We start from the raw sequence: 12,392 nt of genomic DNA, 5'->3' as shown, positions 1-12,392 counted from the left end.
AAAGTAACAAATACGGGTGGGCAGCTTTTTAGCTGCAGTCGTGAATATCTGTCATTTTGACAAAATTGTGCCCACATTTTATAACTCTAAAAGAACTACTGAAGAGTTAACTGTGAGTCCTGCAGTAGCTGCTCTTTTATTTTAGAGCAGAGAAGTGAGTTGCTCACACTCATGTGTGTGACTCACAGGACTAAACCCCAGAGGTAACGACACTCTGCCCCCCGGTAAAGATCTGAAAATAATTAGCTGAATGAACCCACTGCTGTGAGTTGTGTGCACATCTGCTGGCTAGAATGCTATATTTCACTTTTCAATAAAAATTCAGTTAGAGTTTATTATTTAAGCTTTCAGTTATGTCAATGCTTATGTGTTAAACATCTTGCATCCAGTATGTGTTTTATTATTTATAAAGAAATCTGTTTAATGTATAATATCCACGGCCAGAGTTTAAAACCAGAGTTCATACAGCTTTTTAAGAGTAAAATTTAAGCACTGTCAAGATAAACCAAACAATTATCGACTCTCAAAGGCTTTAACATCACAGAAGAAAGCAGAGAAACGCCCCCCTTTTCATTTCATGTCAGTCAGTGTACCGCCGCACTGCATCTGGTGTGAGACACCAGGAGACAACAAACAAATACGAAGATGGGATTGATTCAAACCTTAAGAGATTTTCAGTTTCAGAGTGATTATGTAGATGAAAATCAAGCATTTTTCGAGGACCATATTCAAATCGAAACATTTTCCTAAACTGAAATACTTGTACAAACCCTGTAAAAATCTTAATCCCTGTTAAATACTCTATAATTACTTTCTGTAAACCTGCAAAGACAAAGCATATATTCACTTCAGCTGCATGTACAGTATATTTGTGTGGCCAAGATGACACCCTATGTGTCTCTCTAATGAAATCAGACTGACGCCTATGGGCGTTTCATTGGGAACAGGTGTTCAGGCCACAGCGGCGTGCGTGTTTGAGTGCCTGCGCATCTGCGCGCCGTACGTATGGGTGTCACTGGAGATTAGTCGCTTCAGTCGCAGACGTGGGGTCGATTATGGATTTACAGGATCACGGCGGCTGCCTATTGTTCCTATAGCCCGGGATCACTGGGTCGTGCTGCCTTACTGGGACACGTTCAGAGTAGCTGCCTGAAATAGAGGAGCTGAGCGCAGACCGCTCACTCGGATCAGAAACTGGTGTCTGAGGACTTGAGAGCACGCCACACAAGCAAAAGTGTTTTATTCAGTATTTTGAACCATAAAGTACTGTAAATCTCAAACTTTCAGCTTTGAAAAACTTCTATTTATGTCAAGTTCATGAGGAAGCTAAGCAACCTAGAATTTTTACTTGAGATAATTTACTTTTCTTCTTTAGATAAACTTAAATCTTTGAGTGAGTAAGTAAGTATTTTCATTATTATTATTTTATTATTTATTTGTCATTATTTGGGTGCCTGAAAATTAAATGTCTTTAACTGAAAGTATTAAAATATTAACCATTATTCACTTCTACTTTTACACTTGCTCTTCTAAAACTCAAAGTTTCAAATTTGTCTAAAGAAGAAAAGTAAATTATCTCAACAAAAGATTAGTAGTTGATAAAACTTTTTTTCAAAACTTAAAAGTTTAAGTTGGGCTCAAAAATCTATTGCAGTGAGTCACCTTGAAATTTTGAGTTTTCCCAACTTTTTCATTTTGACAGTGAATAAAAGTTATCATTAATATTTTGTCTGTCAGCGTGAAACTGAAGTCTATGAAAGCCTAAAGAAATGGACAGGTGACGTAGCAGGCATAAGAAAATAGAACGTTTAAAGGGACCTGCTCTAATGTCCTATATTTGCATAATTTAAACACGAGAATCCCCAGAGAGCACTTTTCATGTTGGTCCCTTTCAAACTGTGTATGTTTTTGTATAAATTCTCTCTCTCCTCAATCCCGTGTGCCGCGCCGTAGAACTAAAAGCGGTCTGAGTGATCAAAAACAAAGCTCTAAGCTCTAATCATTTCTGCCTCGGTCCTTCTCCTGTCACCTTGGCCCTTTAATTTCCACAGAAAGAGCAGAGGAAGCAGAGTGATCTCATGCGTTCTGTTTCCGTCCTCACCCTCACCCCTGCAGACTTCTCCTCTCGCCCCTCCATCCCGCCTCCCGCTCTATGATTCCCCTCTAACGATCAGACACTATTCTCCTTTTGGCTTCATCCCTTTTGGGATTTGCCCTATATATGTTCTGTCTTATACACTTATCACCACTTTACTTTCACTTTTCCTTCAACATTACTCCTGTTTCACATATAGGGTAAATTACTGACAGACACAGAAGGAGTCATGTTCTCCATAACTGCTCTGTAATGACAGACGGAGAAGGAGAGATAAACGGTATGTAAAGCTGTCAATCAGCATCGAGCGATACTTGAACCAGCACTGAAACGGCTACACATTCCTAACCTTGGGGTCAGGACATCCCAGGGGATCCAAAGTTACAAAAAACGGAGATTAATTATATGCCACACCAAATTCTGTTGACATTTCTCAAATCTTTGTCTTTTTTTCTTTTTTAAATTGTGAATATTTTAAGAGGAAAAACCTTCAACTCAAATAGTCTGAGAAGGGCTTGTGAAGAGGGGTCACTTGCAGAAATAGAGCCAGACAGATATATATATAAGAAAAAACTAGCAATATTGATCTTTATCGGTATCAAAATATATGTTTTCTGATGCAGATTATTTTTATTTATACATAGGCAACACCTTATGGATATTTGATCATTTTTCTCAATTAAGTTGTTCTATTTTTGTTGTTTGTTTTTTAAATATAGTTATTTATAATTAGCAAAAATGCCAGTGGAAGTTCACTGTTTCGGTGTCCTGATATCATTGTGGATTTTTATAACTATAAATAAATAATATCTGAATGGCTGGTGGATTCTCTGAAGAATCAACACTAAAGGCTCCCACCAGTTCTATAAATACACCTGACCTTTGACCCGTCTGTATGGAACCTTGTGACTGACCGCTCCCCACCTCCAACCCACCTGAAGCCTTGGCCTAAACCCTCCCAATGCTTAACACCTTTCAAGCCTAGATATTACTTACATTTAAGGGCCAAAAAGTTAAACTTGGAACTGAAAGGCATTCAAATACAGAAGTTGATAGTTGATAGAGAATGAAACAAGGTGTTTGCATCATTTAGAAGGCAAAAATTACAAATTTTTGCCAATTGCAATTTCTAAAATGTGAGTTTTCCTGCTTTTTTCCTGTTTTATATCATTGTGAATTTAATACCTTTGGGTTTGGACTGTGGGTAGACCAAACACGCAATTCGAAGACTTCATCTCAGACTCATGTTTTCACTATTTTTGTGTGTCTATATGTGCTAAACAATTAATCAAGTAATAGAAAAACACAACCAATAGATCAGTAATGAAGAAAAACATTAGTTATAACCCTATTCTCATAATTGTACCTATATGATATCATGTCAAAAGACAGATATATGCAAAGCTGTCAATCAGCATCATGTGGTATTTGAATCAGCATTGAAACAGCTAGTCAATCCCAACTGTGGTGTCAGGAAATCCAAATGGGTCACAAATCACAAGATGATTCAGAAAGGAAAGATTTAGTGCATTTTACACAAAATGATGCTTATTTTTTCTGACTTTCCTCAAACAGTTAAATGCTGAACAGTTTTACCTCATCGTCATTTCGAGGGCTTGTTCATGAGCCAAAAATGTTGGTAACTGAAGGGCACTGAAATCAATTGAAAGTTTAGCTATTTTAAAAATCAATTAGTCGTTCGACTCATTTAGAAAGCAAAAATGCCAAATGTTTGCTAATTCCAACTTCTCAAATGTGAGGATGTTCTGCCTTTTTCCCCGTTTTATATCTTTGTAAATTAAATATCTTTGGGTGTTAGACTGTTGATTAGACTGAACAAACAATTTGCAGACTTTATCTTGGGCTCTGGGCAAATCTGAGGTGCATGTTTTCACTCTTTTTGGACATTTATGAGCTAAAATAGAGAAGAAAAAAAACATGGCTCGTCTGGTATCAGACATTGCTGTGGTGCCAGAGCTATAGACTATCAAATTTAATTAAAAAAAAGCATCCGCATATTTAAATCTGTGCAGAAATGACATGAACCAGTATGCTGAGTGTGCAGATGCATTTTTCATTCAGTTGGAAGTTGTGCCAAAAAATAATAGTGGCAAAAAACTGTACTTCAGTGACAGACTCAGGCAGATCTGATGTCTGATCTGTGCCGCTTACGAAGACGTGTATCTATGCAAAGCCATCAGTCAACATGAAGAGGCGTTTGGACATTAAATAAGGAGCCCCTGCCTTCACTATAAGAATGACACCATAAATCTGTCTGTTCTGGCTCCCGAAACCTATAGCTCAGACTGTCCAGAGACGTCACCTGCCTGTGATGTCAACTATGATCCTGTGCTGCTCCAGCGCTGACGGCCTGTGGGCGTCCCCATCTTTGCAGGAACTGGCCGGCATATTAAAGGCCAGAGATGTGGAGAAAGTTTCTCCTTTTTTTTCTATAGAGAGTAGCAAGAGGAGTGAATAAAAAAAAAGAAAGCTGTCTTCTGAGCTGGTGTTTCTTCAGAAGCTGATTGGTCATGAAGTCTGTACCCAGTCTCAGATTTTGTGCAGCCTATCTATATCTCACCACCCACATTATGATCTCACCTTACTGTTGGAGAAGCATCGGTTTAGGGCAAATTGGCCCATTGTTGGGATGAAAATGACAGAGGAAACGGAAAGAAAAGGCTCCTCTATATCAAAAGGGGTCAAAATATCAGCCTTGTTCTTCGAAGATGTGGAGGCAGAGCGTGTCTGTTCCATTTGACACAGCGCTCATCACCTGCAGCGTAATAATGAAAATGTAAGCAGCTACATGATTGCGCCACATTCATAGATTAGACTCTCAAATACCAACAACAGTCTCACAACTGTGGGAGCACTGAGGGACTGCTGTGAAGAAGGGAATAACATCGCCATCTAGAGGCTCCAGTCAGCATCGCCCCCCCCCCACACACACACACATACACACAGACCTGAGCAGAAAAATGCCCGTCATGCTCTCCCACGTTACTCTCAGAGCTGCTCACTCACTCACTCTTTTCAACAAGTGGATTCAAACAGCCACAAGAGGAAGCTGTCCACGACCACCAGCCCTCCTCCTGCCGTCTGGAGCATTTATCCACTGCTTGATGAGACTCAGAACTATAGCTCCCCATGCAAGGTCACTTCCAGCCGGCATGCAACATCGCTGGGGTGAGAACGAGCGGAGAGTGAGACAGATAGCGGAGAGGATGAGGGGGGGATAAATACTCTGACACACAGATAACCTTCGGTGAGAGCATGCACAGCCTGGAGCTTGGAACCGTATCTCGACGGAGACGGGTGACCAGTGAAACAATGAAACGAGTAAATACTGAAGGAACGGAGTGAGAGCCTCCGCAGAGCAGATGGTTTTATTCTTACCTATGATGGGAGCCAGCCGGAAAATGTCAGATAGACGGCTGTTCACGGGTTCATACGGAGAATCCTCCAAGAAATCATTCCCTGTGAGGAAGATAACCACATGTTTAGATAGATAGATTCTACCTAGAACCCACTTTAAAGGGTAGTAGATAGAACCACCTGTACCTGGAATCTTTTTATTTTCCAAGGATTTCAACTCTTGATGAACCTTTGATGAAAGAGTTCTCTAAGGATTTCAACAAACTTTAAGAACTCTTTCTTCCACAAAGGTTTTTTTTGGATGAAAGAGGTTCTTAATGGAACCCTTAGTCTTACAAAGAACCTTTCAGGCACCCTTTCTTCAAAAGAGACCCTAATCCTTGAACCATCTGTGAAAGGTTTCAACTAGAACCCCCAATGAAATTTTCTACAGAGAACCCTACTATGGTGTCATGGTTCTACCCAAAACCCTCTCTGGGGGTTGTACCCAGAACATTTCCACCTTCTAAGGGTGTTAACAAGAATCCACTCAGGAGGTTCTACAGAATTTCAAGAATCCTTGAATCCTTGAAGGACTCTTTCATCCAACCCTTTTGGAATGATTATTTCTGAGTGAAGATAAAACTTTTTCTGAAACTTTAACCATCTGGAGGGGTTCCAAGTTAAACTTTGAACCATCTGTGAAATGTTTTAACCATAATCCCCTATGAAAGGTTCCACAGAGAACCTCTCTATGGTGTAATGATACCACCCAGTACCCTCTGCAAGGGTTCTATATAGCAACATTTCTATTTTCTAAGGGTGCTAACAAGAACTCACCCAGGGGGTTCTACCAAGAACCCCCTTTTTAAATTATGGTACTAAGAAGTACTGATGAATCTTTGACGAAAGAGATTCCAACAATCCTAAAAGAACTGTTCCTACCAAAAAGGATTCTTTGGATGGAAGGGGTTTAGTCCATCTTTTTAGTTCCATCTTTTTGAAAGGGAGTTCTTTATAAGCAAATGAATCTGGGTAGAACCTAAGCCCTTCAGGGAGAACCTTTTAGGAAAGCTTATTTCTCAGAGTGTAGATAGATAGATAGATAGATAGATAGATAGATAGATAGATAGATAGATAGATAGATAGATGTTTTTGTTGGGGACCCCTCCTGTTTTGTTTATCATCCTTCACCCCTCACATTGGCCTGCATGTGACAGGGGTTATTTGGGTCAGTCAATATCCACGCTGGCACACAGCCACACGCTTGATTAGGTAGGTTGGTCAGCTGTGTTGCGCAACTGGAAGTCGACTCGCTGACAATGGGCTGGATGCAGTTTAGGGACTAAAAGGCCCCCCTGCTATGATCAACACTTTAAGATGGCACTGCCAGCGCTGAGGGGCTTCACGCTCCATTACCTCAGAGGAAAGTGATTTAGGAGGTCAAAAAGTATCTCGGCTCCACAGGACCGTGGCCGTGAACCGAGAGGCCAAATCTGAACGAAAGTTGAGTGATGACTCGTGATCACGTTGGACTGTTATTTGATAAATAGTTGTGCTACTTTTTGGGTTTGTGTGGTAGCAGGGGAGAGGGGAGGGTCATAGAGCTGGAGAGGGGAGTGGGGGTATGGTGCCCCCCCCCCCCCACCCCCAGCTCTCCATCCATACAGCAGTGGGAGGAGCTGGGGCAACTAATCATTTCACCCCACTTTACAGACCAGATTAGAAAAACCTACAGGGAATGTCCATTTCACATTAACTGTAGCTGCAGGGTGTTCTCTAAAATGTAGCAGTCCAGCCCAAACAAAGACCCCTGAGGGAGTTTGTGGAGGTTTTATTGCATCCACAGGAAAAAAAAAAAAAAAAGCAATATTGCGCTATTGTTTCATCCTCTGAAAGACCCATCAAAGTCTCTGATCAGCAACAGTTCTAAACCATAATCTGCTAAAGGGGTGAAAGATTCATCTTGGAAAGAAAAAGTTCCACCAAAAGCATGTAAACCAACCTTGTAACGTCTGATAGATCCCCCAGTAAATGCGCAGGCAGTTCTTCTCTTTCTTCATGCCCCTTTTACATCGGCAGTTGTACAGCGGGCTCTGCTTGATCGCGTCCATTGCGCTCCGGCACTCGTCCTTGGCCTCCAGGCCGGCCACCATGCTGAAGTTGCTCTCCTTGCCGCCGGCCACGCACTGCCTCATCGTGCGGTACTTGGTGCTGCACGCCTGCTCCTTCAGGCACTGGTCGCTGGCCCTCACACAGTCCAGCCGGGTGGCCCCGGCGCGCAGGTGCTCCTCGGCAGAAGACAACACATCTGGAAACAAAAGATCATTTATAAAAGTAGAATATAATAATCCCACTTTTCTTTTCTTTTCTTTTTTTTTGTTGTTGTTGTTGTTTTGTTTTTTTTTTGTTTTTTTTTTGCTTTTTTACGCATCACTTTGCGAGCTTCTTTCGAGGATTAATATATTACACACAGACTATCCGGAGACTTGAAAAACACATTTATAGACCAGAGGTTCCACATTTCGCATTACATATATCCAGACTGAAATCGGATTCGGCGACTTGACAGTTTCATCACGCTGATGAAAAGTGAAATTTTGCTTTCACATAATTGTTTTAAGAGGCAGCGGCAGCTCCTGGTCGACTTTGCGCTTTTGGAGCAGTTTGGACTCCTGTACAGTAGCCTCAGACGCTCACCGAGCAGCCGCTGCCTCTGACAAGCTCCTTCTTCTTAATACAGCTCGCAATTTATCCATTAAACATTATTACGCACCTATGAGATGAATCAGTACCGAACGGACCGCTGTTTTTGGCAATAAATCGAGTCAAACTTACCTAAAAGAGGCAGAAGGACATACAGTGCTGCGAGGATCATCGTCTTCCTCTCCATGTGAAACATAAACCCGTGTTGGAACGAAATAAGGGAACTAAAAGCGACTTAACAGTAGTTTAATTCCCAGGGTACTTCCACTGTATTGAAATCCATTGAAAAGACGTAGCGCCCCGCTGTACACAACACATCCAGCTCGACTCATGCGAGAAATAATTCCCCCTCCAAAAAAAAAAAAAGAAAGTGTCCAGTCCCGATCCCGCACAGTTTCTCTCACTCTCAGTTGCCTCTACAAAAAGAGAAAGAAGAAGAAGAAGAAGTGCTTATGTCTCTCTTTCCTTCCCTCCCGTGCGGGTGGTCTTTTCACCGCGGGGAGACAAAGACGCGGGATCAGAGCAGCGGTGGAAGCGAGACGGGCGAGTGTCCTCTCCAACTCCAGCCAGTGGGATGCTTTGCGTCTGTGAGTCTGAGCGCACACAGCCAACTGGAGCCCCACTGCTGTCTAGCGCATTCAGCAGGAGGAGAGTGCCAGCCAGCTCCTTCTCCCCCTCAGTACTGAAGTACAGTAATCTTATCATAAATTTACAAAGACAGGCCTTCCTATCACAAAATATCTCCCTTATTATTATAATATTACATCTCCAGCGGAGAAAACATACAATTACCTTCAAGATCACTTCACTTAATGAGCAGATTCTGAAAGGTTACTGAGCTGCACGCTTACAACAAATCTCTTTAGGGTTGTTAGTCTTTTTATGGTGTTTACTTTTAATAAACTTTCCAGCTCACATACTCACAAAATAAAAAAACGAGAGAAACAAAAGCATTTTAAAAAAGCGCAATAATCACTTTTCCAGTCCATTAAAACGCGCACAGTACGCCTTGTATGGCCACAGAGGACATGTGGTTACATTTAAAATGTTATGAAAATGAAATGATGAGGCGTGTGTGCTGGATTTACATGTTAACTGTGCAGACAGAGAGAGGGCAAAGAGCACGACTCAAGCGCATTTTTATGACATGATTAATAGGCTGTAGCAACACACGAGGCAATTTGTTGCGTCTGAATCCCCCTCTAACCTGGAGTGTCACTTGAGTGACAGAATGAATGGACACATCTCAGCTGCACATAACCGCCTATTCATGATATTTCCAGCATGTGTGTGTGGCTCCTCCCAGTCTCCTATAATGTTAATCCCATTTGCAACTGACAAAAAGTGTTATGCAACAAGAGCTGACGACTGTGTGGAGACTTGCATGTTGGGTATTTAACGATGGCACTCTTCAGGCGTTGAAACGTAAAATACATTGTCTACAAATGTATGTTTTTGATCCTTGTCAACTAAAGCAGTCTGACACTGACAGCGCTGCGCTCAGAGTCCACACAGAGGAGAGTGGACACTGTGTGATTGTCGCCATCTGTTGGTGGTTTTAATGTAAGGGTCACTGTCAAAAGTAATATGAAACCATTTCTGATGCTTTCAAATAATACTGCATGTTTTACGCTCAACAGGGGAGGCTGGGGACGGTTGGAACCTTAATTGGGAAAGTCCAATCAAAGCTTTATATATATTAAACCAGTGGTTCTCAAACTTTTTTCTAGCATAACCCTTTTCAAAATACAAAAAAAGTTTAGCCCCTCCCTCCATCCCACAATTAGTATCAGTCATTAACAATTATTGTGCAAGCAACTGATAAAAAATTATTCAAGTCGAGCATGATAGCATGATAGCACCAGCAAGCTCTTGTTTGTTTATTTTCCCTGCATAAATCATATTCATTTAACTTTGTTTCACTCTCTATTTTTCCCAAAGTCATCCATGTCATGGTCACCCCCAGGTTGCCCACTTGCCTCCAAATGCAGGCCATTTCCTGCTTTTCTTCGTTTATTTGAGTTTTTAGACAAAAAGGGACATTTAAAGACATCACATCAGAAAACTGAAAAACTGTGATGGACATTTCTCACTATATTTTCTGGCATTTTATAGACATTGCAGCCCTAGATTAAACAGGACAGTTAAATTAAGTATTTGTTGTTATTCATTAACCAGTAATAAAAAAACAAAACAAAATAGAGGTAAGTAAAAATAGACTTTGGGCAAATAGATTTCAGACCCACTTGCCCGACCAGGCAAGTGAAACAAAACTTTAACGAAAAAAATCTATATTGGATATTGCAATTGGCTCCAACCCTGGGGACAGTTGTCACAGAATCAGTGGATGGTTGCAACATATTAAAAATACATTAAAGTCCTCTCATTAACAGCACTGTAGTCTGTAAATACACATTGATTTACAGTAATAATGCTGTATTAACTGTCCTCAAACAACTAAACATGTATGAGAATATGACTTGTGTATGTTAAAAGAAGCAATAAAAATTGGTATTTAATGAACTACCCTTTTCTGTACCCAACATATGACAGACCATCATGTGCTAGCTAGACACACTGACCTTGACACAATGCTAATGTGTCACTAAAGTCAAGAAAATGGTTATTCTAACTAAGCAAGGTCAGGACAGTTTGATAAACATTTACCCCATGAAAAAAAATCATAACTCAAAAAAAGCCGAGGAAATTATACAAGAATAAGACCTATTGCAACTGTTCCCTGTTGCAACTGCCCCCACTCTACCCTATTCTATGCTGAGATTCTATGTTTGATCTATTAGCAACCACATGAGTAGAACTCTAACAAGCAGTGCATATTAGAATAACAGGCATGATGCTTTGTGCGACCTGTAACTCTTCCTATAGCTCATTGATTGTCTATAAGGTCTATTCAGAGGCTAATCCACTTGGCTAAATACATGGGACTAGACTATGTCGATGACCCTCTGTGCATTAAAGACGGGGTCGAATCAATCAAGGATGCTGGCGTCCATCACAGTAAATCAACCCCTCTTACACACAAACACAGACACAGAAATAGAGAGAGGGAGCAGGTTCATTCAGAGAGCTGGGATGAAATAACTTATTTGAACGTCAGTGTATAATCCCTTATTGAAAAGGAAGCTGTGATTAGGTAGGTGCGATGAATCAATCCTGCAAGGTACAGTCACTTTTCAAAATGGCTTTCAATTTTGTTAAATAGATATGCCACGGGCCAATGTCCACAGCTATTTTTACAGAGAACATGACTGGAAAAGAGACAGAAAATGGGTACAAATGAGCGACAGGCTCAGGCTACTATCTGGGCTAATTGTCTGCTTACAATATGATGACTGTGCTGTTCTAAAGTCTCCAAAGGGAGCATTGCCAGTCAGGGGGAAGGCTCAGCCTGGTGATTTATGAAAAGCCTCAATCAATATGTGATATTAATTTTGCAAATGAATGTCAGAATGATGTAGTCCTCAGGTCATTTAACGTTCCACACTGTAATGTGCTTCATGGCACCGGATCAGGAGCTTTTCTCCGTCCCAGTGGTGAAATGAGGAAATTGGTCAAAGTCAGGAATTGTGTGACGGATGTAACTTCTGCAGTGGGTCTCAATGGATTACTGTAGGGAAAGCTGAGTGTGCCGATACAGCACTTCATAACGTTGAACAGTGGAGTCAGTGGGGACTGATCAATGACAGTGTATGTGACCACAGTGAGCTAAAGCTAACACTGTTGTAAGTTATCAACAGCAGATACAGGACTGGAATGATGACTCCAAAAAGACAAAAGTTGACGTAACACATCACAACTGACACCATGTGAGCCTAAAACAAACTTTGCCAGCCAAATTCAGCATGATTATAACTAGCTGAGATGGCAAGTCTTATTTTTTTTTTTTTGCCTTTTTAGTGGTTCCTTTTAAAGGTACCCGATCCCCAAGTGCCTCTTAACATTTCAATGCTCTCATATTAATAAAATTAAAAAATAATCTGTCTAAACTAAAAAAAAAAAAAAAAATCTTCACCTAGTGTGAGAATTTTTACTAATTTGACTTGTGCGCCCTTTTGCCACCCTTTTGCTGTGAGTCCTTTATCCTTGATTACAATTATTATTTTGTTTTTCCATTTTTATTTAGGTTATGCTTGTGTACGGAGTCATTTTATACCCACTCTGTTATTTTTGTTATTTATTTATTTTTTGCTTTAACCAACCTCACTGTCACAGT

General features: G+C 40.8%; 1 protein-coding gene across 2 annotated transcripts in view; it reads right to left on the bottom strand.

Annotated features, from left to right (window-relative positions):
• Window positions 1-8,783, bottom strand: part of gfra1a (gdnf family receptor alpha 1a) — a 165,561-nt gene extending 156,778 nt beyond the window's left edge. For both annotated transcript variants that reach the window (XM_084736011.1, XM_084736012.1), the window contains exons 1-3: window positions 8,291-8,783; window positions 7,458-7,763; window positions 5,495-5,575 (exon numbers count right to left, since the gene is read on the bottom strand). In XM_084736011.1, the coding sequence (XP_084592137.1) occupies window positions 5,495-5,575; window positions 7,458-7,763; window positions 8,291-8,354 (451 nt within the window). In that variant the 5' untranslated portion in view covers window positions 8,355-8,783. The remainder of the gene's footprint in view (window positions 1-5,494; window positions 5,576-7,457; window positions 7,764-8,290) is intronic.
• Between the last annotated feature and the right edge of the window lie 3,609 nt (window positions 8,784-12,392).

Source organism: Lutjanus erythropterus, chromosome 14 (assembly GCF_056507025.1).
Source record: "Lutjanus erythropterus isolate fLutEry1 chromosome 14, fLutEry1.hap2, whole genome shotgun sequence".
Classification (NCBI taxonomy): Eukaryota; Metazoa; Chordata; class Actinopteri; order Lutjaniformes; family Lutjanidae; genus Lutjanus; species Lutjanus erythropterus.
Note: the sequence above shows the minus strand (reverse complement) of the source record. Positions and strands in the feature narration are given on the sequence as shown.